Consider the following 26,050-nt stretch of genomic DNA (forward strand, 5'->3'; position numbering starts at 1 on the left):
GAGCAGACAATGGGAGGTGGATATGATGGTGATGACTTCATTGAGAATTCAAATCTGGCTGTAGAAAAGGCTTTATTTTATTTATTTATTTTTAGTTTTTTGAGATAGGGTTTCTTTGTAGCTTTGGAGCCTGTCCTGGAACTCGCTCTGTAGACCAGGCTGGCCTCAAACTCACAGAGATTAAAGGTGTGCACCACCACTGCCCAGCTAGAAAAGGCTTTATAAATAGTCATACAAGGGACTGGAGAGATGGCTCAGTATGGTGGAAGCAGTTGCTCTTAGAGAGGAACTAGGTTCTCTAGGAACAGACTCCCAAGGCCAGAATAGTAACTCACAGCTAGTACTACAGTTCTTGGAAATCCAGCGCCCACTTCTGGCCTCTACAGGTACTGCACACGTGCACATGCCTGAGAAACATACACAAAAAGTTATTAACGTCATGCAAGTTAGGTTGGAGCTTGGGGAGATCATGGCAGCTCTCAGAAAGTTGGTACAATGTGAAAAACACTTGTAAACATGTGGGTTTTAGCGTAGTTTCCAAATATTGGTACTTCAATAACTTTACTTGGGACTGAAATAAATATATTACTTTTGAGAATTCATTATTTTAGAAAAATGGCAAGCTACTGTACCTTTTTTGTTTGCTTGGTTTTTCCAGACAGGGTTTCTCTGTAGCTTTGAAGCCTGTCCTGGAACTAGCTCTTACCAGGCTGGCCTTGAACTAACAGAGATCTGCCTGCCTCTGCCTCCCAAGTGCTGGGATTAAAGGCGTACCCCCCCCCTTTTTTAAAAAAAAAAGTCTTGATTCTGATACATTCAGCATCTAATGGCATAGGAATCCTCTTTGCTCAATAAATACCCAAGTGGAGGCTAAGTAATGATAATACCAGCACGAATATATATATTTTTTCTTTCCTCTGGTTAAATATAGATTGAAGCACCTCACTTGGAAGCTCAGGTCTGTAGGAGACTGTAAGTCTAGAACTGAGAGGCATACCAGACCGTTGACTAGTGAGCATGGAGACTGGTCACTGGGATACCATAAGCGGGCATTTCTACAGGATGAAGGCCACACTAGCTGATCGCCGATACCAAGGATGCCTTCAGTACAGCTGGCAGTTCTTGATTGCAACAGCTTCCACTTTCCCAGCACGTTAAAACCAAGGCGGTGGGTATCCCATGCAAATTCGCACCAACCAGGTTCCGACCGAAGCGGGCCACGTGCACGAGCTTTAAGGCCCTGCGCAGCGGAAACGCGTGGGCAGCACGCGGCCGCATCCGGCGCGCCCTGGAACTAGCGGCTATGGACGTGGGTGCTGATGAGTTTGAACAGAGCCTCCCACTCCTGCAGGAGCTTGTCGCTGGTGCTGACTTCGTGGGTAAGGTACCTGGGCTGGCTGGCCCTGTCATCAGAGTCGCCTGCCACGGAGAGCCTGGGGACTGGTAGGTGTGGTTCAGTACTGGATGGGTCTCCAGGCCAGAGGAGCTCAGAGAGCATCCCTAGGAAGGAAGGAGAGGAGGCTTTCCCACTCCGACAGGGGGCCTGAAGCAGTCAAACCCGCGGCTCCTGTAACTGTTGTCCAGTCAGCCCTGTTTGGAACCATACCCTAGGCTCCAGTGTGAAAGATGGTGCTTGCTGTGTGTGTGCGCGTGTGCGTGTGTGTGCGTGTGCACGCACGCACGCACGCTCACACACACACACACTCGTACCGCTTGGAGCATTTACAGATGTGAAAGCTGGTGGCTTGCTCTGGGCCTGAGGACCCGTTTGTTTTGCTCTACCCTAGGTCTCGACATAGAGTTCACAGGTCTGCGTTCAAACTTGTCCCGGCCCCAGCAGATCAGGTACGGCTGTCTAACAGCCCACAGAGTGAGCCTCACCTGTGCCTCCTTAATTAGACCCTCCAGACCAGCACTGTTTCCCAGCAGGTTCCTGTTGGCTTTTTTTCCTTTTTTCTTTTTGGTGTGTGTTGGGTATTTTGGTGTGATGGGTTGCTTCCACCTGTTGAGAGGTGCGGCATTTGCTGGCCAAATGCCGGCAGATGCTCTCTAATTGTACCAAGGACAATCGGTCCCTGATTGAGGGTAGCTGAGCCTGCCTCTGATGCCCTTGCCTGTGCAATGAGATGCCTCTTTCTTCACAGTCTTTTTGATTTGCCATCTGAGTGGTATGTGAAGACCCGACAGAGCGTTCAACAATTTACAATCTGCCAGATTGGTGAGTCTGATGCTCAGCTCTTTGTTATGGATCGTTCGAGAAGGGTTTTTTTTTTTTTTTGTTCTGTCTGGCTTTCTCGTTGCTCTTTGACCATTTTCAAAGGCATTACGTATCATTTTGTGTGCTTGTTCTGTTTTCAGGTTTGTTTTTGTTTGTTGTTTCTTTTGATGTGTGTGTATACCACTTGGGGCACCTACAGTGTGAAAGGTGGTGGGTTTTGTACAAGCAGGAATTTACCAGCATTATTTCGTGGTCCTAAACAGACCAGAGTCAGGGACAATCACTGTTAAACCTGTTCCATCATTTGAGCAAAAGTATATGTCAGAGTATATGCGATTTAAATTTTTTTAGGTTTTTTATGTCTTTAGTGTTTTGCCTGCGTGTACAGATGCACCGCTTGCATGTAGTGCCCACACAGGTCAGAGGAGGATGTCAGGTCCCTATAACTGGAGTTACTGATGTCTGTGAGTCACCGTGTGGGTGCTGGGAACGGATCCCCTGTCACTACTGAGATGTCTCCCTAGCCCCAGTGTGTGTGATTTTAAAAAGAAAACCTACAGGAATGGGATTGTACACATATTTACATTTGGGATTTTTGTTTTATTTTTCTATTTACTGGAGTTTGGAAGTCTGTGTTACCTACCATACGGACCTGGTCCATTTTCACAGTTTTGTAGTATTACAAACTACAAGTTAGGACTTAATGTCCTAAATAAGGTATATTTAGTAACCATTTGTTTTTTATTTATCTATCTATTTATTTATTATGTATACAATATTCAGTCTGTGTGTATGTCTGCAGGCCAGAAGAGGGCACCAGACCCCATTACAGATGGTTGTGAACCACCATGTGGTTGCTGGGAATTGAACTCAGGACCTTTGGAAGAGCAGGCAGTGCTCTTAACCTCTGAGCCATCTCTCCAGCCCTTTAGTAACCATTTGTGTACAATTAAATGGATTTTTATTATTGGTGGTCTTCATATTTACACATTGTTACACTTTTGTACATCTGGGATAGCTCTGTCAATGAGACTGCAGAATCAAAGTGTGTGCGTTTAAAAGTGTTGATAAATACTGCCAATCAACCACAGCGTTTCCAGGGACCGACCCCAGCAACAGCAAGTGTACATTCCCATACAAAAACCCTGGCGAGTATGGGTCTGAAATTTAACCCAACCTGATAGTCTAAAAAATACTCTTAATTTTATTCTGATTTACATTTTCTAATACTGGGGTCACAAGCTTTATATGAAGGACTAGATCGTACCTAAGGTTTTGCAGGTCATGTGATTTCTTTTACAAGGCCTGCCTTTGTAATAGGGGTCCTGACTCTCAGTAAAATTAAGTATAAAAACATTTTATACAAATACAAAAACATTATAAAAAAGAGGGTTTTACGGACCCCCGCTTTTTCTGGAGATAAATATTTCTTTCTTTTTTTTTTTTTGGAGATAAATATTTCTGTGTGTGCATGCCTGCTTTCCACTCTATTCTTGGGCTTTGCTGCTTTTTAAAAAATTTCTTACATATTTGAAAAGAACAAGAGATTGCTCTTAAGTTTGTTTTTTTTTTTTTTGTTCTCCATCATTCTGGAGATTTCCCACTTGGAGTGGCTTATTAGTAATACAGGGATTTTCAAAGTAGTCAGATCTGTCTTTTTTGTTGTTGGTTTGGAGTTTTTAATTTTTTAGGTTTTTATTTTTGAGTGTGCGACACGTGTGGAGATGAGAAGACAATTTGGTGGAGGTTGTCTGTCCTTCCACCTTTACCTCAGTGCCAGGGATTAACCTTGGGTCTTCAGGCTTATGTGTAAGAGCCTTTGCCCGCCGAGCCATCTCCTCTGAGACAGAATCTCACACTGAAACCCCAGATCGCCTCAAACTTAACAAAAATCTTCCTGCCCTAGCCTCTGGACAAGGAATGTAGCCAAACTCTTCAGTCTGTGATCATCCTCCTCCCCTTCCCGAGTACTGGGGTTACAGGTGTGTGCCATGAGGCCTGACTCGGCTCATTTAAAACTGTGAACATGCTGATCTAATACGTCTGTGTGTGGAAAACTGGCCATCGCCATAATATGGTGATTTCAACACAAGCTGTGGTGTGGCAGATCTCGTGTTGCAAGTCTGTTTTTCAGTGAGGATGTACCCCCATTCTGCCGCCCCCTCCACGTCTGTGGGGCCAAAGCATGGGCGGGAACGTTTGGTCTTTGGTTGCCGTCAGGTCTCTGCTTCGGTACTCATGACTTCTGTTGTTCTAGGGTTGTCTGTGTTTTCCAGCATCGAAGGAGAGTCAAACAAGTATGTATGCCGGCGGTAACACACACCACTGTCCTGTCTGTGTTTGACAGCTTGACCTTGGGCATCTGAATCTCTTTGTCCTGAACACTCTGTTTGATTTCTGGCTCTGAAGATTGGCAGGAGCACCTTGTCTGTGGGGCCTCCCTCTCCTGTCCTGTGTCTAATGTCCATCAGCTGGCCCTTGTGCTGTCTTCGGGGAGGTAGCAAAGTGTGTTAGCCTCCAGAGAGACGCCGAGCTGCCTAAACGCTCTCAGGCACCAGCAGTCCAAAGCATGCTGCACCTTTTGGGATACCCTTGCCTGGAAGCTGCTGCAGGAGGCTGACCCATGTGTGTTGGGCGGTTACTGCCTGGCTGCCCTGGCTGAATATGGGGGGCCTTTGAGTGAGCTATTTGTGCTTTAGACTTTGCTTCCCAAGGACAGTGTCATTGCCTGTTTTCTCTGGCCCCTAGACAGAACACCTAAAATACGTCAGCCTTCAGAAAACGTTCAGATCCTTAAGAATGAAAATCTAGCTCAGTCCAGGGCCCTGTGCATGAGCCTGGCTGTTTTGTCTGTCTGTCTTTCCCTTCTGTACTAGTTTGAGGCTTCTCACCATTGTCTCTGCTCTATAGGTATGTAGCCCACTCCTGTAACTTCTTTCTCTTTCCTACAACGTTTGGGATCTTGGACTCAGAGTTCTCTTTCCAGGCATCTAGTGTTCAGTTTTTGAATCAGTATGGCTTCGACTATAACAAGGTATGAACCTGGAGGAGGAGGGGGCTGTGACTGGGGAGGGATCCTCTGAATGTTCCATGTCCCTTCTCCGTTGTTTACACGAAGCCAAGGTGCCCCCCTTGCTTTGCTGCCTGGCCCTCAGACGGCTCTCACTAGTCATCTCGTTCTGTTCCCTTCTTCAGTTCCTCAAAAATGGCATCCCGTACATGAATGAAGAGCAGGAGAAGAAAATTAAGCATAGTATCCTGAGAGGGAACTGGAGAGTCCGGAGGTAGGGTCCACATTCCCAAGTGCCTTTGGTTTCTGCATTACCGTGTTTCTGGCCTCTGCAGGTGGGGACACTAGCCCATCCATCCACGCTCAGCTGAGATGACTTTGGCCACCTCTACTTTGCTGAGAGGCTAAAACCCTTCTCCCATTGCCTCCTTTCTGCTCCCATGTGAACGCTATTTTAATCTTGAAATGAAAAAACTATGGCTTGGGAGGTGAAACTCAGTTGGTAAAACGCTTGCCGTGTATGGCCCCAGTTGAGCCTTAAAACCCAATTTTTAAAAAAAATTTATTTATTTATTATGTATACAATGTTCTGTCTGCATGTATACCTGTCTGCCAGAAGAGGGCACCAGATCTCATAGATGGTTGTGAGCCACCATGTGGTTGCTGGGAATTGAACTCAAGACCTCTGGAAGAACTCAAGAACAATAGCAGTGGGTTTTTGATCCTACTGCACGTACTGGCTTTGTGGGAGCCTAGGCTGTTTGGATGCTCACCTTACTAGACCTGGATGGAGGTGGGCGGTCCTTGGGCTTCCCACAGGTCAGGGAACCCTGATTGCTCTTCGAGCTGATGAGGGAGGGGGACTTGATCAGGGGAGGGGGAGGGAAATGGGAGGCGGTGGTGGGGAGGAGGCAGAAATCCTTAAATAAATAAATAAATAAAAAGACCTCTGGAAGAACAACCAGTGCTCTTAACCTCTGAGCCATCTCACCAGCCCTAAAACCCAAATTTTTAAAAAATATGCTTGTAATCCCAGCACTGGGGAGGCAGAGGGAGGTGAATTCCTTGGGTTTACTGGCTGTGCAGCCTAGCCGGTGAGATTCAAGCCAGTGAGAGACAGAAACTATCTCACAAAGTGGTAGAGAACACTTGAGAAAGGACAGGTTGCTCCCTCTCCCACAACCAGCTCATATGCCTCACAGACAGGATCAAAGACGGTGGCACACACTGGCAATCCTATCCTGCTAGCCCTCCGGAGAATGAGGGAGGATGATTATGTGTGCAGGCCAGCCTGAGCTACACAGCATGATCCTCATCCCAAAAAAGAAAATCAGAAAGGAGAAAAGAAGTTCACTCAAGTTTGGTGCTCAAAGAGACAGGAGTTGGGTCTGTGGTGTGAGCAGAGGATTCACAAGGTTGGAGACACAGAGAGTGCGAAGACTCTAGAATGTCTGTGTGGGCCCTAAATTGCCTGACCCTGCTCAACACGGGTCTTGTCTCTGTCACCTGGGCAAGGTTGCTTCTTTCTCCTTTGACAGAATGGCAGCCTCCCGTGTGTTCGCACTAAGGTTCATAGTGACCACAGTGAGGTGGTAGTTTGGGTCCCAGTCAGCTATGGCTACTCCTTAGTGGCCAGTTTTGGACTATGTAAGCTTTTGGGGATTGAGATTTTTTTTCTCCCTCATCAGAAAGAAAAATCAAATAGCTTTGATTCCAAAATTTGGTTTTCATAGGGTTTCGATAATTTTGAAATTTTGATGTTTTTTTCCTTAACTTTTTAAATTTTTTTTAAATTTTAATTTTTAAAGCTTACATATAAGAACATAGGTTTTTGAAAGGAATGACAGGAAGTCACTTATAGAACTTCACTGCTAAGCCTGCCCGCTTTTCTGAGTTCAGACTCAAAGTAGGGGGATGACTTTCCCTTTTTTCTCTGGATACCTGCCAGGATTCTCAGCATGTTTGCCCTGACCTTCTGGACTTTCCCACTGTTTCTCCAAAGCCTTGCCCCTCCCCGAGCTACTTGCTGACCTCCATTACCAAATCTGCTTGATTTTCTTGAACCCTAACTCTAAAGGCCCGGCTGGCGCTCTGCCCCTCTTTGTCTTGCTGCTCTCACAGCTGCCTAGAGTTACAGCTTGCCTTCCCTGTTGTTTTCCCTTTCAAACTCTAATGAAATGATCCTCAAAGTTCAAGAATAAAAATTGATGGAAAACAATTTGAATTTTTAAAAAATTTTCATTTTATTTGTGTGGGTGTTTTGCCTGCCTGCGTGTATGTTTGTACCAGTGTGTGCCTGGGACCAGGGAAGGCCAGAATAAGCTCTGATACCCTAGAACTAGAGTTAAAGGTGATTGTGAGCCACCATGTGGTTGTTGGGAATTGAGCCTGGATCCTCTAGAAGAGCAGCCAGTGCTCTTAACCGCTGAGCCATCTGTCCAGTTCCCCATTTGAATTTTTAACCTTTTGCTACTTTCAAGTGTTGGAGATAGCGCTTAGATTTCTGACATAGGAGCAGAGGGTTCGTCCATGTCCTTATCTTTTCCTGTGTTTCCGGCCAGGTCATTACAGATTTCTCTGGGAGCACGGATGGGCAGACATCCTGACGGTAATGTTCATTGTAGGCCCCTTGCACTTCTTCCACCTCATCAAGGCTGTCTTGTATTCCTGTAGACCTCTGAGGAGCCCAGATAAGAGCTTGCCTTCTTCTGGCATGAAAGGACATGGAGAACAAATGACCGTTGTCATTGTTGCTGCTAATTCTCACTGTGAGGTCACAGCATTAAAAACAGAGGTTCCAGACACGTTAGTCTTAGTATTCGGAGTCTGGTGTGATCTCCACCAACCTTTCTGCTTTCCTTTGTCCATTTTCAGCTCTCTGGATAAAGACCAGATTAAGGTGGTGATTGACAAGGTGACTCAGTGGCTGGACCTGGCTGAGGAAGGTGACCAGATGACCCTGCCCGGCATTGCTGGTAGGCAGGAGGCTATTGCTCCCCACCTGGGAGCACGGGGTGTCATGGCAATGCATCAGACGGTGGGGAGCACATTCTCTTTCCCATAAGTTCTGATCTCAGATGCCTCATGACAGAGTCTGAGATATTTGCTAATATCTTGGGGTTAAAGTCGTGACCTGAGTTCCCAAGTCTCAGAGGCTTTTGAACCCGCACTGAGTGTCAAGGGTAGAGAATCATTCATGAGCCAATCATTTCCATCCTGCTGGAGGTCCTGCTTTACTAACTGGTAATCCATGACCTAGTGCAGCAGTGCTCAGAGCATGGTCTGTGGACCCTGGCCATGGAGTCTGTGAGGTCAGATGTATCTTAGAAGTGTCGCTCAGCCGTGACACGTTAATGTTTTTGTGCCGTTTGTCCTGGTGCTGTAGCGACGAGGGTAAAACCTGCCTGTACCATGGCACAAGTTCAAGATTATCCTCATCTGCATAGTGAGTTTGAAGCCAGCCTGGGCTACACAAAGCTGTCCCAAAACAAACACAAAATAAAAAGTTGGATCCATAGTCATAAGCTTGACGGCCTCTCGACAGAGACCTTTCTGGTGAGGTCAGTGGCTGTGTGACTCATACCTTCTCTTGGTATTGGTGTAGCAAACTTTGTGAGCATCTGGAAGACAGAATTGCAAACCAGCGTCTTTCTAGGAATGGGCTTGTGATGTCCCAATAGCAAGGCACAGAGCAGCCAGTGGGTCCTGTGTCACCCAGTGACAAAGTTCCTTAGTGACAGCCAGTACCTAAGGAATTACCAGGAGTGAACTGGCATAGCACACAAAGACCATATGCAGCCAGCAGTCTAGAGCACACAGCTTTAACCCCAGCACTCAGGAGGCAGAGGCAGGCAGAGCTCTATAAGCTCCAGACCAGCTTGGTCATCATAGCAAGACTCCCAGTCGGCCTGGTCTATATGGTGTCTCAAAACAAGCAAAACCTCCCCCTCCAAAAAAACTCAGAGCTTCCCAACCCTCAGAGTCACTTGAGGCCAGCTATTTTCTCTTTTCTACCTTCATTATCTGTTTGGGCCTGTTTTTTTTCTTTCTTTTTTTATTGTTTCATTTTCTAGTGTTTAAGGACCACAACATAGCACAATAAACCAAATACAGAAGTGGATATGATGCCTGTCAGTTGTTAGAAATTTGCAATATATGCTGGGCGGTGGTGGCGCACGCCTTTAATCCCAGCACTTGGGAGGCAGAGGCAGGTGGATCTCTGTGAGTTCGAGGCCAGCCTGGTCTGCAAGAGCTAGTTCCAGGACAGGCTTCAAAGCTACAGAGAAACCCTGTCTCGAAAAAAAAAAAGAAAGAAAGAAAAAAGAAAAAGAAATTTGCAATATGTAAAACAATGTCTCTTTTTCCCTGAATTTATTATTTACAATATTTTTTCTATTTATTTATTTTTATTTTATGTGACTTGATATTTTGCCTGCAGGTATGTCTGTGTGAGGGTGTCAGATCTTGGAGTTAGAAACAATTATGAGCTGATGTGTGGGTGCTGGGAATTGAACCTGGGTTCTCTGGAAGCAGCAAGTACGCTTAACTACTGAGCCATCTCTTCGACCCCTATATAAAATATTTTTTAAAGATTTATGTATACAAGTGTTTTGCCTCCATGTATGTGTGTGCACCGTGTGCCTTAGGGGTCAGAATTGAAGTTTTGGATGGTTGTGAGCCACCATGTAGGTGCTGGGAACAGAACTCAGGTTTTCTGCAAGAGCAACAAGTGCTCTTAATCACTGAGCCAACTCTCCAGCCCCTCTATTTTATTTTATTTCTTTAGACAGATCTCACTGTGTAGCCTTGACTGGCCTGGAACTTTTTATGTAAACCAGGCTGACCTCAAACTTACAACGATCTGGTTGCCTCTCCAGAGTTGTAGGAGCAAAGGGATACACTACCACATTCAATTTACTAAATACTTCATTTTAACTGTTTTGCTCCTGAAGTGCTTTTTGTGAGTTGTAAATGGTACTAGTCTCTAATAGGATTAATATCAACAGCTGCAAACTACAGAAACAACCACAAGAGTGTCCCCAACTGAAGAGCATTCCTGAGACCCACTCCTTTGAGGACTTTGTCCTAGCCTATCACAGCAGGCACACATGCACGTGGCTCAGACTCCCTGGAAGCAGGCCTCGGGTGCAGTCCACCAGTTACAGGCTCAGATGTTCTGGAAGCAGGCTTTGGGTGCAATCCACCAGTCACAGGCTCAGATGTTCTGGAAGCAGGCCTCGGGTGCAATCCACCAGTCACAGGCTCAGATGTTCTGGAAGCAGGCCTCGGGTGCAATCCACCGGTCACAGGCTCAGATGTTCTGGAAGCAGGCTTCGAATGCAATCCACCAGTCACAGGCTCAGATGTTCTGGAAGCAGGCTTCAAATGCAATCCACCAGTCACAGGCTCAGATGTTCTGGAAGCAGGCTTCAAATGCAATCCACCAGTCACAGGCTCAGATGTTCTGGAAGCAGGCCTCAGGTGCAATCCACCAGTCCCAGGCTCAGGTGTCCTGAAATCTGGCTTCTGGAGCAATCCACCAGTCCCAGGGCCTTGGCTTCTATTCTTTTTCTCCATGGGGTGGGAAGGTCCGATGGTGTTCCAGGATCTGTGTGTGCCTGTGCTTCCTCGCTGCAGGGTTCCAAGCCTTTGAGGTCCAATTGGTGCTGAGGCAGGCCCTCCCCAATATCTGGACAGTGCTGAAGGATGAGGGGGTGAGTCCTCACATGGGTGTGCCTTCTTAGTGATTCCCTTACCCCTCTCCCGTTCAGTCAGATCTGGCCTTGTGTCCCGGGTGTATCCCGAGTTTTCCAGCCGCATCCTTACACGCTCGCTCTCCTCTTTGCTGCAGGTGATTGTGAAGAAAGTCAGTCAGCCACATCGCTGGTACCTTGAGCACGACTCTTGCGATCAAATCAGCTGTTGGAAGGAGCAGATTCTTCTCTCTGCAAGAGGCTTTTCTGTCTTTTTTCAGATGCTGGTGAAAGCCCAGAAGGTAGGAAGCATTTCTTTTCTTGTTTTTTTTCCCCCCATTATCTTCTGTATTAATGGTGGTGGGTTTTGAAGATTTCTCTGCCAATAAAATTGTATTTTTCACCTACCCTTATTCGGAAGGCCAAGAAGAGATTAAAGTTGTCTTTTTTTTTTTAATAAGTGTTTCTTGGGGTATGGGGAGATGACTCGGTGGTTAAGATCACTTGTTGCTATTGCAGAGGACCCAGGGTTGATTCCTGGCACCCACAGGGCTTCTCACAGCCATCTGTACCTCCAGTTCCAGTGGATCTGACCCCTCCTCTGGTCTCTGTGATCACCAGGCATGCACAATGTACAGACATACACGCAGCCCAGACACCCATATAACCTAGAGAGACTGGTAAAACTTTCTGCTGACTTTGTTTTTTCTAGCTAGCTTCCTGGATCCAGCCTTGACATCCCGTGGTGGCTTAGTCTGAGGAAAGACCGCGTGTGTGAGATGCCGCTGCACCGTTGTCCCTGCAGCAGCACGGGCATCTTAACACCTAAAATTGTGTCTGCCTCACAGAGTCCCACTGTGTATCCTGCCTCAAGCCTCTATCGTTCACCCATCTCCCCCTCCCTTTTCCTCCCTCTCTCCCTTCTTTTCTTCCCTCCCTCCCCCCTCCCCATCTCTCTGTCTCCCCCATTTTCTGCCCTCCTTCCTGTTCTCTTCCATTCTTCCATCTCAGCAGTCCCTTTACCTTCAGTGGGAGTTGAGAGGCAGTGATGCTGGATTATCAGATATCCAGAGCTACGGCCTTTACCGAAAGAAACAAGCCCAGAAACCTGATTTCAGACCAAGTGTCAGCCCTGATGCTTAGACTTTCCTTCCTCTCCCCTGTTGCTTTGCTGCAAGTAGCCCTTGGTAGGACACAACATGATGATGGACCTTCTGCATCTTCATGAGAAGTTCTTCCGACCTCTTCCAGGTAGGGGTCGAGCTGCACTCTCCCAACCTCAGGTCTGTGTCTGTACCATCTTCTGGTCAGAGACCAGGAGATGTCTCAAGGAGGGTCAGTCTGATTACATACCCTCTTGCCTGAAGCTACCCAGGGTCATGATGTGACCTTGGGCGAAATTAGAAGTGTGTGAAGCAGAGAACCCACCCTTCGTCGTTCAATGCTTTGGCTTTTCCCCCTTGTTCTGAGTCTGACACACTTGTGTAGACTAGGTGTTAGATCTTAAGGCTTGTTAGATCTTGTGTAGACTAGGTGTTAGATCTTAGGGCTTGTTAGATCTTGTGTAGACTAGGTGTTAGATCTTAGGGCTTGTTAGATCTTGTGTAGACTAGGTGTTAGATCTTAGGGCTTGTTAGATCTTGTGTAGACTAGGTGTTAGATCTTAGGGCTTGTTAGATCTTGTGTAGACTAGGTGTTAGATCTTAGGGCTGGCTCTTCCCCTCGTGCCATTATAAAACCTATCAGATGTCATTTCGTTGGCTCCCCAGGTTCCTGTCTGGTGTCTGTGCTCCTTTCTCATGCTTGATTCTCTTGATGAACAAATGGCAGTGTAGCACAGTGGGAAGTGTTCATCCCTCGCGTTCATCCCTCGTGTTCTGTGTGACCTTTAGCTGGTCCTCTACTTTCTCTGTTAGCTGGAAGATGAGATGGCAGAAGAGACCTTAGCATGATGGCGGGCTGAAGCTAACTCACAAAGGCGTGGTGCACACTAAAGGAAAGAGGTAGACAGCTTAGGAGGGACGTCTGCAAAACGTGACTGGACAGAACTGCTGGGCTTGAGCATATTAGAGAATTTAAGGGCAAATTAATAAGATTAATAAGATGCACTCAGAAAACCTGAGCAAACAGAAAAAGGCTATCAGTGGAAGAGGGGAAGTGAGGCAAATGGAGAAGCCGCTGCAGCTGGTGGGGGCCTGTAGCCCGGGGCCTGTGGATATGGTGAGGTGCCACAGCCACACAGTGCAGGTGGGACCTGAGGAAAAGGTGGGCAGGTAGAGGGGAGGGGTCAAGACCTTTCCACCAGTCAGCACTGAGGTGTCCAAAACCTCAGAGAGGTGGGCCCGAGGACCCCAGGGAGAGGACATGGCAGAAGTCACTGCTGGGGAGGAGAAGGGAGTGCAGTGGGAAGAGACCTGGCTTCTTGTCTGGGAAGTGTGTGTGTGTGGTGATGCTGTTCATCCTGAACTTCATTCGCGGTGTGTGGTGTGACTGCACAGTATGGCCTAGTAAGTCTCCACCGAGAGCTCTTCTCCTGTCAGGGCGCTTTGCTTAATTATAGGGTGTTTGGCTGATGTCTTGGACGGTGTTAGCTGCTAATGGTGTAGGTAGGACCTTGAGTTTGGAAAGCCTTGTGACCTTTACCATAGAAAATGGCAGTAGATGAGGATTAGGGATATTTCCGATTCTTGTCTCGTTCTCCCTGTTTTGCTAGTCAGTGCTGGTGGCAGCTGGGCTAGAGTGGGTCTGTATTGTGTCCATGAACCCACAAATTTACGTGTCCCCATCTGGACCTTCCCCCTCAGAAAGCTATGACCAATTTAAGCAGAACATCCACAGCTTGTTCCCTGTCCTTATTGACACCAAGAATGTGACAAAGGACATCTGGAAGGTAAGGAGGGATTGCTTTGGAGTCGGGGCTGTTGAGTCTGTGCAGGTGACACCTTTCTCTGGAGTTTAACCCTTTCCAGACCCCGGTTGTGTTGTATTTGTGTAAATGGTGTCCTTTTCATTGGACAACAGAGCAACATTTTTGTGGGGGTTATGTTTTGTTTTTAAGACAGGTACCCTGACCGACCCTGAATTAATGACAGCCCTCCTGCCTCAGTCTTCCACGTACTGGGATCAAAGGTGTATACCATCATGCGTGGCCCAAACAGCTTATTTTAGAGCTCGATGCATGTTTTATAAATCTGTGAGGGATTCCTAGAGAAGGATGAGGGACCCCTTGTAAAGTCTGGAGGAAGCACCGAGGTCCTAGGTTCTCTGACAGAGCTAGAATTACAAGAGAGGTGGCAAATGGAACCCACTTCATATGTGGTCTAGAGTGGTACCAGGTGAGAGGTGAAAGCTTCCCACGTGACTGTCCTGTGGCCCAAGTCATGCACTACTTGTGGAAAAGGGAGGCGTTGAATTACTTTAGATACTTTTAGGAATTAAACAATAACAGAGCAAGGGGCCTCCACCAATGGCTTGAGGTGGCTGTCAGAGGCGGGGCAGCGGAAGTCAGGGGCTTCAGTGCAGTTTTGCCCAGAGAGGCCATTAGTATTTGATCCTCACCCGTTTCGTCTTTGATCTTGGGACTTAGTAATCTGACTTTGCCCCAAGGCCTTCTGATCCTAGGATGCTGGATATTCTGCACATACGGCCTGGACCCAGTCCAACGCCTCAGGTTCCTGTGCTCTCATACGTCCCTAGACAGAAACCTGAGTTCTCTGGGTGATAGACCATCCTAGCCAGGCTCATCGGGACATCTCCTGGCCTCCTGGCCCTGGAATGAAGGAAGAAGGGCGGTTAGGTCACAAGGGGAGGCCAAGATTCACCAGGTCCAGGTAGTGACCCTCTGTGAGGCCAGGATTCACCAGGTCCAGGTAGTGACCCTCTGTGAGGCTGGGATTTGCCGGGTCCAGGTAGTGACCCTCTGTGAGGCCAGGATTCACCAGGTCCAGGTAGTGACCCTCTGTGAGGCCAGGATTCACCAGGTCCAGGTAGTGACCCTCTGTGAGGCCAGGATTCACCGGGTCCAGGTAGTGACCCTCTGTGAGGCCGGGATTCACCGGGTCCAGGTAGTGACCCTCTGTGAGGCCGGGATTTGCTGGGTCCAGGTAGTGACCCTCTGTGAGGCCGGGATTTGCCGGGTCCAGGTAGTGACCCTCTGTGAGGCCAGGATTCACCAGGTCCAGGTAGTGACCCTCTGTGAGGCCGGGATTTGCCGGGTCCAGGTAGTGACCCTCTGTGAGGCTGGGATTTGCCGGGTCCAGGTAGTGACCCTCTGTGAGGCTGGGATTTGCCGGGTCCAGGTAGTGACCCTCTGTGAGGCCGGGATTTGCTGGGTCCAGGTAGTGACCCTCTGTGAGGCCGGGATTTGCTGGGTCCAGGTAGTGACCCTCTGTGAGGCTGGGATTTGCCAGGTCCAGGTAGTGACCCTCTGTGAGGCTGGGATTTGCCGGGTCCAGGTAGTGACCTTCTGTGAGGCCTGCAGCAGATGTTGACCCCAAGCACAGTGCTCTGTTCTTCATGATTGCAGGAACTGCGTTTCCCACGAGTCTCCAACCTCTCAGAAGTGTATGACGTGCTGAGCAGGTGAGGAAGACGCTTCTGGAGCAAGCCTGCAGCTTTGGCTGCCCAGGCCACAAAGGACCCCTGAGACCTTTCTCTGGTTTTAACTCACTCCAAGCCCCCTGGTTTTGATGTGTTTGCATGTACTTGCATGCTTTTCCTTGGACAATCTGGTGGTATAGCTCCCTGTGACCCAACTGCTTGGACTTCCTGTCCTTCGGTCCGGCTACTTGTGCCTTTGCCGTGCCTCAGACAGCATTCTTGGCCCTGCTTCTGAGAAAGAAAGTCAGAAGTCAGAGGCCAAGGTCTCACAGCCTGCTGCCTGTCTTTGTGAACATTTTACAAGTGCTGTCGTCATTTTACCATTGTCTCCCCTGTCACTAGAAAACAGTCATTTTTCTTGTTTCTTTTAAGACAGGATCTCAGGTGTCCCGGGCTGGCTTTGAACCCTTACCCCGTGTAGCCAAGAATGGCCTGAACTCTGATCCTCCTGTCTCTACTTCTCCAGTGTTGGGATTACAGGCCTGGTTCTATGGGGTGCTGGGGTAGAGCCCAGGACTTTGCGCATGCCAGGCAAGCGCTTTAACACCTAAGCTGCTTCCCATACGCCTTCCCTTCCCTGTTTGAGGCCAGCAGGGCTGCTCTCTGCGGGTTTACCATCCTCTCCTTCCCTCCTCCCTTCTTGCAGATGCTGCCTATTGTCCCTTTTCTGGGGACCCTGGCCGCCACCTCTCACTTCTTTTGCCATCACCACTCAAACTTAAAACCAAGCTACTCACTTTCTGGCCCTCTTCCTGGCTTACATGGGTAACCCTGTGACTTTGGCACGGACTTGTGGGAAATACGAGGGCTAGAAGGGTCAGAACTCCTTCCCTGGAGGGAAGCCTTTGCTGAGGAACCTAAAACTGGTGCAGTAGTGTGACCTTGTCTTTGGTCCCTTTAGCAGCCTCCCTCTCCCATGCCCACGGCTGTAAGGCTTTTTTGTTCTCCACGATGGCTCAGGGCCCTGTGCTCAGCAGGATGATGCACACAAGGCGTGAGGGACAGGCTGTGGTCCCTGTGCTGGTCAAGGGTTGTGTTACAGTGTGCCTGGAAGCTTGGGTTCTCTCCTCCGTGGGAGATGCTCGCTCTGGGCTTCTCTTTTTTGGTGGGAGTGCGGCTTGGTCCCTTGATTCTCTCCTCATCTCCTAGAACGCGTGTGGGGCGTCCCTCCTGCGCCCTCCTCTCTCCCATCGCGTTTCTCAGCAGTCCTTTGCCCTTCCTCTCCTTGTGCAGCTGCAGGTCATGTGGTTCACAGCTGGCCGGGCTGTTTTCTCATACTTTGTTTTTGTTGGTTTGAAGCGTCAGGGATTGAACCTAGAGCCTCGTGCGCATTCGAGCCAAGAGCCCTGGCGCTGAACTGCAGCTGCAGCCATCCGAGTAGGCCGCTCTGGGAAGTCGTCTGCCGGCTTCCTTCTCCATTTTCCTCTCTGGCATGACCTGAAGACGTCTTCAGCTTAATATTAACTTTTGTCCCTTAAGCCTATTCCCGGGCCTGCAGCATCTTCTAAGTCTTCAGGGCCCCAGGCTCAATGCTGAAGGTTGTGTGTCCTTTACGTGGGCATTAGTGTAAGGAGAGAATTTTGTTTTTTAATTCCCACACTCTGATCCGTGTTTCTTGGATTTAAACTCAGAATTTGATACTCACTGGTTCATAACCTACTTTGAAAAAGCCTCGGCCTTGCCGTCTATGAAATGAGTAGGTAAAGCCCTAACGTAGATAACTCAGGAGGTAGCAGTGAGATCAGGTGGGGTCATGCACGTGGGAGGCTGAGGACCGGCCTTGTGCTTGTTGAAACTTAGCTGCCATCACCGCTGTTGAGACCCCTTCTAGCCCTGATAGCTGTGTGTGGCACGGGACTGCCGTCATGGCCATTTCCCGGGAAGCTCAGCATCCGTCGGTGTGAAACGCTGGGTAGGAGCGGATGCAGTGGAGACGTCCACACTCCCGGATGCTGCTGCCCCCCCTGGGCCCAGAGCCACAGGGCCTCAGAGCGGCACCTCCCACGTCTGCCTACTCAGCCGTGTCCCGCTGATGTTACCCTGTAGATGTTTCTAACCTGTCATCGGCTCTGCGTTCTCAGGGTCGCAGCTGCTCCAGGCTGTTCGTCTTCAGTGCAGGGGTTGCTCCTAAGGCCTTCCCATGCTTGGCATCACCCTACCGCTGAGCCCACGCCCCCAACACTTTTTACTTTTTTTGGTTTTTTGAGACAGGGTTTTAGAGGCGGGGTTTCACTCAGTCAACCAGACTGGCTTGGAGGTGGTCTGTGTAGCTCAGGCCGGCTTGAACCTTCACTCTTCTTGCCTCTTTGGCCTTACTGTGACCTCAGTGCTTTTGGGAATCTCTGTGTGCTTTGCAGCGCCTTCACTCCTGGTCTCCAGCCATGCTTTCCAGGAGGGCTGCGTCTGCTCCTCACTGCCACCTGCTCTCAGCTCGAATGCCGCCACTCATTCCTTCAGCCACGTTAGCTCACACAGCTCCAGACCGTCCTCCCGTGCCACCCCCTTCGGGCAGCCTGGAAGGACCCTGGAGTCTCTGTCTGTGCTCCAGGACACAGTATGGTTAGCTCTGTACTTAGTGGCTCCAAACTCCACAGGGCAGGCAGCTCCCTGTAGTGTCCAGATGTTTATCCAATTAGCGCCCCTTTTATCTTCCTCTTGTTCTGTGCCCTCATTCAGACCTCATCTGTCCATGCTTAGATCCATGCCTTTTTTTCTTAAAAAAATTTTTTTCTGGGGGGAGGGTTGAGACAGGGTTTCTCTGTGTAACAGCCCTGGCTGTCCTAGAACTCGCTCTGTAGACCAGGCTGGCCTCAAGGTCACAGAGATCCTCCCGCCTCTGCCTCCGGAGTCCTGGGATTAAAGGCGTGCGCCATCAGGACTGCATCCACACCTTTTTTTTATTTATTTATTATGTATACAATATTCTGTCTGTGTGTATGCCTGCAGGCCAGAAGAGGGCACCAGACCTCATTACAGATGGCTGTGAGCCACCGTGTGGTTGCTGGGAATTGAACTCAGAACCTTTGGAAGAGCAGGCAATGCTCTTAACCGCTGAGCCATCTCTCCAGCCCACATCCACACCTTTTAAAAAAATGTGCTGAGCACAGATCTCTATAGCTTAAGTAGGGGACAAGAGGAGGGGAGATACGTTTAGTGAGTTAATCTTTATTCCCCCCACCCTGTTTTCCTCCCTATTAGTAACTTGAATCCCACTAAGAATTCTGGACCAGAGATTATTCATGCAAGACAGTGTAAAAAATACGGTATGTTCCTGAGCTCGGGCCCGTTGCACAGTTGGCCAAGTGCCCTGGGGCTGAGCTAAGGGTTCTCTGGTCTGCTCCCCCCCCCCAGCAGGCTGTAGAGGCTTGGGTGACGACTCCCCCCTGACCTGCCTTGCTCTGCTCAACAAAACTCTGCCTTCCAGAGAATAGTCAGGTCACGGGAACCTGTTTTCTCCCAATATGTGGGGTGCGGTCTGCCATCTCTACATGGCAAGGACCAGGGTGAAAAATGTTTATAGGCAGAAGGGCACACATATTGTGTGCCACAATTGCTATTGGATGCTAAGGTTGTAAGGACGTAAGGTTGAATGGGATGGGAAGAGGGACCGCTTTCTCGTGATGCGTTCTAATCACTGACCTCTCTCTTTTGGAAAACCACCTCAGCGGAGACCAAGTGCCCTCACGAAGCTGCGTATGATGCCTTCCTCTGTGGGTCAGGTAAGGTGCTCCTTAGAGGGGCGTTCTGCTCTGGTGATATGTGCTGGGTTCTTTCTGGGCTGCATGTAGGGTTGAGTTTGCTCTTTTCCCGCAAGCCTTGAGACCGCTTACATCTCTGGCTTTCTCTTCTAGTTCTTCTGAAAGTGGCGCACTTGCTCCTGGAGAGGGTGCATGGGTGAGTGTCCTCCCTTCCATCCTGTTACCAAGTCCTAAGGCCTCAGCCAGGACCTCTGGGTCACAGGACTACCAAAAAGAAGGTGTTGTAGGAGGCTGCTGGTTTGTCCTGGCCTCCCAGCTAGCTTAGCCCCAAAATAACCACACAGAAACTGTATTAATTAAAACACTGCTTGGCCCATTACCTCTAGATTCTTACTGGCTAACTCTTACATTAATTTAACCCATCTCCATTAATCTGTGTATATCGCCACATGACAGTGGCTTACCGGATAAAATTCTAACTGGCGTCCATCTCAGGCAGAGGATCTATGGCTCTGCCTTTTTCCTCCCAGAATGCAGTTCCGTCTCCCCACCTACCTAAGTTCTGCCCTATCACCAAGAAGGAATGTGTAGTAGTGGGTTTCTCACCCAGGACCAGCCAGTGTTGAAGCAGGCCGTCTGCTTCAAGGAGCCCTTTCCTACCTTCCCACCTCCTGCGTGGGTTCTGCCCCTGTCTTGGCAATGGGGAGATGGGCATATACCAGGAGTCTCACACAACAGGGTTTGACCGGAGCCCTAATTCCTCCTGGAGAACTTCCTGGCTCAGTGCCTTGGCTTTGTCAGCTACAGATGTTCTCACAGCCAGGGGATAAAATGTTCAGATGAAAGACACATCACGGGATCATACAAGCTGCAGGGAGGATAGTGACCGAGAGAGGTGCCTGGATGGAGGGACACAGGATCCCAAATCAGAATGCCAATGCATTGCCCCTGGTGGTGGTGGCATCTTGATGCCCCAAGCTGCCATGTGAGCACCAAGGGCACTTTGATATGTGACAGAAGTGTTAGTGGGTCACATAAATTCCACGGGACTCGGTGTCCACAGAAGGGTTTCATCACAGTTGTGGCCTGTTCTTCAGGACGGGTGAGACATATTTTGGACTATCATCTGTTAATTTAGGAACCGTCTTTGTCTATTTTCGCCACAGATATAAATACAAATGTTTTATGACATATTGATGCGAGACTTAGAGCTTATGTGAGGGACTGTGAGCTGCTTTCCTCTTTCCTCTGATGTGGCAGCGCTGTGCTCTGGCACAGAGTGAGCGCTTGCAGCAGCACAGTTCAGCACCTGGGGCCAGGCCTCACTCCCTTTGTTGCTTTTAGCTTCATGACTGGAAAACCCTTCTCAGGTTAGAGAAGCTCACAGCTCTGTAGACCTGCTGATTCCAGGACCTGCATTTGGGGTGCAGCTGTGCAGCTGGTGGCAAGGGATGGCCATTTGGAGTCAAGGGCGATGTCCCCTTGGAGAGCATAAAATGGAACTTCCTCCAAACAGGGACCAGGCTCTTTGCGCCTGCTGCCAGTGCTGGTCAGCAGAGACCAGGAGCTCTTGGTCCAAACTTTGCTTGTGTGTGTGTGGGGGGGGAAGCCCATCAGAATGAGCTCCCAGAGTGGGAGAGGAGGAGGAGGAAGAGAGAGGTGCCTGAGGCAGCTACCTTCCCTGTTTCCCTACTGAGAACCTTGGCTGTGCCCGAGGACTTGCATATAAAACTGGTGTGCCTGCCTAAGTGCTTCCGGGTTCTCTGTCCTGCAGCACTGTTCCTGTCGAGGATGACGAGTCCACCTTCCCTCAGTACCTCGAGGTGCTGGCGCCATATGTGAACCAAGTGAATCTCATCCGAGCTGGGGTTCCTAAAATTGTGAGTCTCATTCTGCTCCCTGGCTTTGCTCAGGCCTGTGGGGAGGCGGCCGCCAAATGTGTCTTGGGGTGTGCCAAGGGGTTCTGATGACAATGAAGCAGAAGCTGAGGAGGCTCCCTCCCCGTGACACTTGTTTCTTCCGTCCAAACATACATAGATCCATCTCTTCCTCCTTTGTCTCCTTTCTGCTCCAGCCTCAAGCACAACCCCTTCCAGGCTCTTTAGTCTTTTCAGTTGCATGAAGTGTCAGAACTATGAAGAATTTCTCTTGGTTTTGTGTTTTAGAACTTTTCTGGCCCGGATTACCCCAGTATCCGCCCTCCTGTGCTCATCCTTACCGTCAGGAGGTGGCCTGGGGTCAGTGAGCACCAGGTCTACCGTGAGTTCCAGAATCTCTGCAAGTTTGATGTCAGGCGGTTCACTCGAAGCCAGTTTCTGCTCCTGACCAATAAGTTTAAGGAGTAGGTGCCTCACTCCAAGTCCCCTCTTCTCCTTCGGTGACTGTGGCCACATTGCTGACCTGGGCAAACTTCTTTTGGCAGTGCCCGCAATGTCTTGAAGGAGTACAGGAGCCACCCGACCCTGCAGGTCTCGCTGTACCGGTACTGGAGACATTCCCCCAACATCATCTGCCTGTTACAGTGAGTGACCTGTCTGCTGAGGTCCCGTTTTGTCTGGTTCTGGCCCTGCTCACTAACCGCTCTGAGCTGTTGACAGGAAGCTTTCTCATTCAGCGCATCCCCCTGGGCCCTGCTTTATCCCTGAGCCAAAATGGACCGCTCAGCTAGTTGGGCGGTAACAGGGATGTAATAAACAAGTGAGTGAACTCTATGTGGTATTGGTGATATGCATATTGAAAATGCGAGAAAGGGTGGGGATAGAGAGAGATCTGGGGTGATACAGTGCAGAGATGATAGGGAGAGGCCTGGGGGGAATACAGTGCAGAGGAAATGATGGGGAGAGACCTTGGGGGGGGGTACAGTGCAGAGGAGATGGTGGGGAGAGACCTGGGGGTACAGTGCAGAGGAGATGGTGGGGAGAGACCTGGGGGGTACAGTGCAGAGGAGATGATGGGGAGAGACCTGGGGGGGGTACAGTGCAGAGGAGATGGGGGGGAGAGACGTGGGAGGGGTACAGTGCAGAGGAGATGGGGGGAGAGACCTGGGGGGGTACAGTGCAGAGGAGATGGGGGGGAGAGACCTGGGGGGTACAGTGCAGAGGAGATGATGGGGAGAGGCCTGAAGGGAATACAGTGCAGAGGAAATGATGGGGAGAGACCTGGGGGGGTACAGTGCAGAGGAGATGGTGGGGAGACCTGGGAGGTACAGTGCAGAGGAGATGGTGGGGAGAGACCTGGGGGGTACAGTGCAGAGATGATGGTGGGGAGACCAGGGGGGTACAGTGCAGAGGAGATGGTGGGGAGACCTGGGGGGTACAGTGCAGAGGAGATGGTGGGGAGACCAGGGGGGTACAGTGCAGAGGAGATGGTGGGGAGAGACCTGGGGGGGTACAGTGCAGAGATGATGGGGAGAGACCTGGGGGGTACAGTGCAGAGGAGATGGTGGGGAGAGACCTGGGGGGTACAGTGCAAAGGAGATGGTGGAGAGAGACCTGGGGGTACAGTGCAGAGGAGATGGTGGGGAGAGACCTGGGGGGTACAGTGCAGAGGAGATGGTGGAGAGAGACCTGGGGGGTACAGTGCAGAGGAGATGGTGGGGAGAGACCTGGGGGGGGTACAGTGCAGAGGAGATGGTGGGGAGAGACCTGGGGGTACAGTGCAGAGGAGATGGTGGGGAGAGACTTGGGCGGTACAGTGCAGAGGAGATGGTGGGGAGAGACCTGGGGGGGTACAGTGCAGAGGAGATGGTGGGGAGACCTGGAGGGTACAGTGCAGAGGAGATGGTGGGGAGAGACCTGGGGGGTACAGTGCAGAGGAGATGGTGGGGAGAGACCTGGGGGGGTACAGTGCAGAGGAGATGGTGGGGAGAGACCTGGGGGGGTACAGTGCAGAGGAGTTGGTGGGGAGAGACCTGGGGGGTACAGTGCAGAGGAGATGGTGGGGAGAGACCTGGGGGGGTATAGTGCAGAGGAGATGGTGGGGAGAGAACTGGGGGGGGTACAGTGCAGAGGAGATGGTGGGGAGAGACTTGGGCGGTACAGTGCAGAGGAGATGGTGGGGAGAGACCTGGGGGGGGTACAGTGCAGAGGAGATGGTGGGGAGAGACCTGGGGGGGGTACAGTGCAGAGGAGATGGTGGGGAGAGACCTGGGAGGGTACAGTGCAGAGGAGATGGTGGGGAGAGACCTGGGGGGTACAGTGCAGAGGAGATGGTGGGGAGAGACCTGGGGGGGTACAGTGCAGAGGAGATGGTGTGGAGAGACCTGGGGGGGTACAGTGTAGAGGAGATGGTGGGGAGAGACCTGGGGGGCGTACAGTGCAGAGGAGATGGTGGGGACAGACCTGGGGGTACAGTGCAGAGGAGATGGTGGGGAGAGACCTGGGGGGGTACAGTGCAGAGGAGATGGTGGGGAGAGACCTGGGGGGTACAGTGCAGAGGAGATGGTGGGGAGAGACCTGGGGGGGTACAGTGCAGAGGAGATGGTGGGGAGAGACCTGGGGGGGTACAGTGCAGAGGAGATGGTGGGGAGAGACCTGGGGGGGTATAGTGCAGAGGAGATGGTGGGGAGAGAACTGGGGGGGGGTACAGTGCAGAGGAGATGGTGGGGAGAGACCTGGGGGGTACAGTGCAGAGGAGATGGTGGGGAGAGACCTGGGGGGGTACAGTGCAGAGGAGATGGTGGGGAGAGACCTGGGGGGGTACAGTGCAGACGAGATGGTGGGGAGAGACCTGGGGGGGTACAGTGCAGAGGAGATGGTTGGGAGAGGCCTGGGGGGTACAGTGCAGAGGAGATGGTGGGGAGAGGCAGGGGGTACAGTGCAGAGGAGATGGTGAGGAGAGACCTGGGGGGGTACAGTGCAGAGGAGATGGTGGGGAGAGACCTGGGGGGGTACAGTGCAGAGGAGATGGTGGGGAGAGACCTGGGGGGGGTACAGTGCAGAGGAGATGGTGGGGAGAGACCTGGGGGGTACAGTGCAGAGGAGATGTTGGGGAGAGACCTGGGAGGTACAGTGCAGAGGAGATGGTGGGGAGAGGTGGGGGGTACAGTGCAGAGGAGATGGTGGGGAGAGACCTGGGGGGTACAGTGCAGAGGAGATGGTGGGGAGAGACCGGGGGGTACAGTGCAGAGGAGATGGTGGGGAGAGACTTGGGGGGGTACAGTGCAGAGGAGATGGTGGGGAGAGGCAGGGGGTACAGTGCAGAGGAGTTGGTGGGGAGAGACCTGGGGGTGTACAGTGCAGAGGAGATGGTGGGGAGAGACCTGGGGGGTACAGTGCAAAGGAGATGGTGGGGACAGACCTGGGGGGGGTACAGTGCAGAGGAGATGGTGGGGAGAGACCTGGGGGGTACAGTGCAGAGGAGATGGTGGAGAGAGACCGGGGGGGTACAGTGCAGAGGAGATGGTGGGGAGAGACCTGGGGGGGTACAGTGCAGAGGAGATGGTGGGGAGAGACCTGGGGGTTACAGTGCAGAGGAGATGGTGGGGAGAGACCTGGGGGTACAGTGCAAAGGAGATAATGGGGAGAGATGTGGGGGGTACAGTGCAGAGGAGATCTGGGGTGGGGAGGGGAGAGAAGTACAGAGGAGGTGATGGGAGTCTCAGTAAGATTCGGGGAAGTAAGGAGTGAGGAGCAGCAGTTAGGCAGGGGGCAGCAGCCTTAAATGAAGGTGCCTGGTGAGCAGAGGGGGCCAACAAAGGGGAACAAGCAAAGGGATAAGGTAAGGAATGGGTCCCTTGCAATGGAGGTCGCTACACGTGTGAGGACTGTGGACATGGAGAAACCAAGTATTGTGGGATCGAGAGAAGGGATACAATCCAACTCCCATTTTCAAAGCCTTGCTGTCTCCTGTGCCAATGGGGGCGGGGCATCAGGGAACAAGTATGGCTGTGTATGGTCCAGCCTGTGTGACGGGATGGGGACCAAGCAAGCAGCAGCCCTGAGAGGGGCTAAGTTGCCTTTGAGGTTGGGACCCAAGCGACTGGAAAACCAGCCTTGGAGTTGCTGAAGCTTTAGGAGGCTCCAAAGGCCGTAGGAGCCATGGCTACCATGGGCAGCCTCTTGTCCTGCCCGTCTCTGACCTACATCTCTGGGGAAGGTGGCTTTTCGGGATTGGCCCAAGAGGCAGACGTTCACCATTGGCACCTGGAGAATGGTTGAAAGGACATTTGTGTGGGGAGGTGGCTCAGTGGGTGGAGTGGGTGCTTAGCTCCGGGTTCCTTCCCCAGCCTTACCTAAACTAAGTGCACTCCACACCTGTCATCCCGGCACTGGAGATGCGGAGGACCAGGAGATCAAGGACATCTCTGGTCACATAGAAAACCTGAGGCCACCCTGGGATACTTGAGCTCCTGTCTCAGAAAGAGAACAAAAGAAAAACACATTTGGTTGGATGAGGGAATGGCGAGCAGAGCCTGTGCCACTTGCCTCTGGTCCCCAGGCAGACCCTACCCCGCCCAGAACTCTGACTTGCGCCTTTGTCTTACAGAGTCTGCGGCATTGTCACCACCTGGGCCATGGTTGCGTTCGTCCTGGGAAGATCCAGCCCCTGAGTGCAGTGAGCCTCCTCAACTTCCACCCCAGCTTCCAGAGATGGCCCTCGCGGCTTGTCTGTATAAACCAGTTTGTTTTCAGACAGACCTGTATGGTCCTTTGTACATATTTTTGTTGTGTTCTGAATGTGAGATTCTGTAAATAAGACTGGCGATAAAACCCTTGCATCTGTAGGACCTTCGTACGTGGCCAATGCATTCCTTCCTGTAAGCTGGGGGAAGTCCTGGCCGCTTGGGTTGGAGCCACTGCTCCAGCATGCCCCAAATTTTGGTGTGTGTGTG

The 26,050-nt window shown here is 50.8% G+C and overlaps 1 protein-coding gene across 1 annotated transcript; it reads left to right on the forward strand.

Annotated features, from left to right (window-relative positions):
* Positions 1 to 1,303: 1,303 nt before the first annotated feature.
* On the forward strand, positions 1,304 to 26,050 carry Pnldc1 (PARN like ribonuclease domain containing exonuclease 1). Its single transcript, XM_075959299.1, has 19 exons — positions 1,304 to 1,379; positions 1,788 to 1,845; positions 2,145 to 2,218; positions 4,476 to 4,515; positions 5,129 to 5,252; positions 5,414 to 5,502; positions 8,103 to 8,203; positions 10,866 to 10,942; positions 11,080 to 11,223; positions 12,103 to 12,172; positions 13,726 to 13,811; positions 15,447 to 15,502; positions 18,719 to 18,783; positions 19,186 to 19,239; positions 19,372 to 19,414; positions 20,993 to 21,098; positions 21,384 to 21,559; positions 21,641 to 21,739; positions 25,705 to 26,050. The coding sequence occupies exons 1-19, from the start codon at positions 1,304 to 1,306 to the stop codon at positions 25,766 to 25,768; spliced, it is 1,602 nt and encodes a 533-aa protein (XP_075815414.1). The 3' UTR covers positions 25,769 to 26,050.

The sequence above is a fragment of the Microtus pennsylvanicus genome, chromosome 1, assembly GCF_037038515.1.
Source record: "Microtus pennsylvanicus isolate mMicPen1 chromosome 1, mMicPen1.hap1, whole genome shotgun sequence".
NCBI lineage: Eukaryota > Metazoa > Chordata > Mammalia > Rodentia > Cricetidae > Microtus > Microtus pennsylvanicus.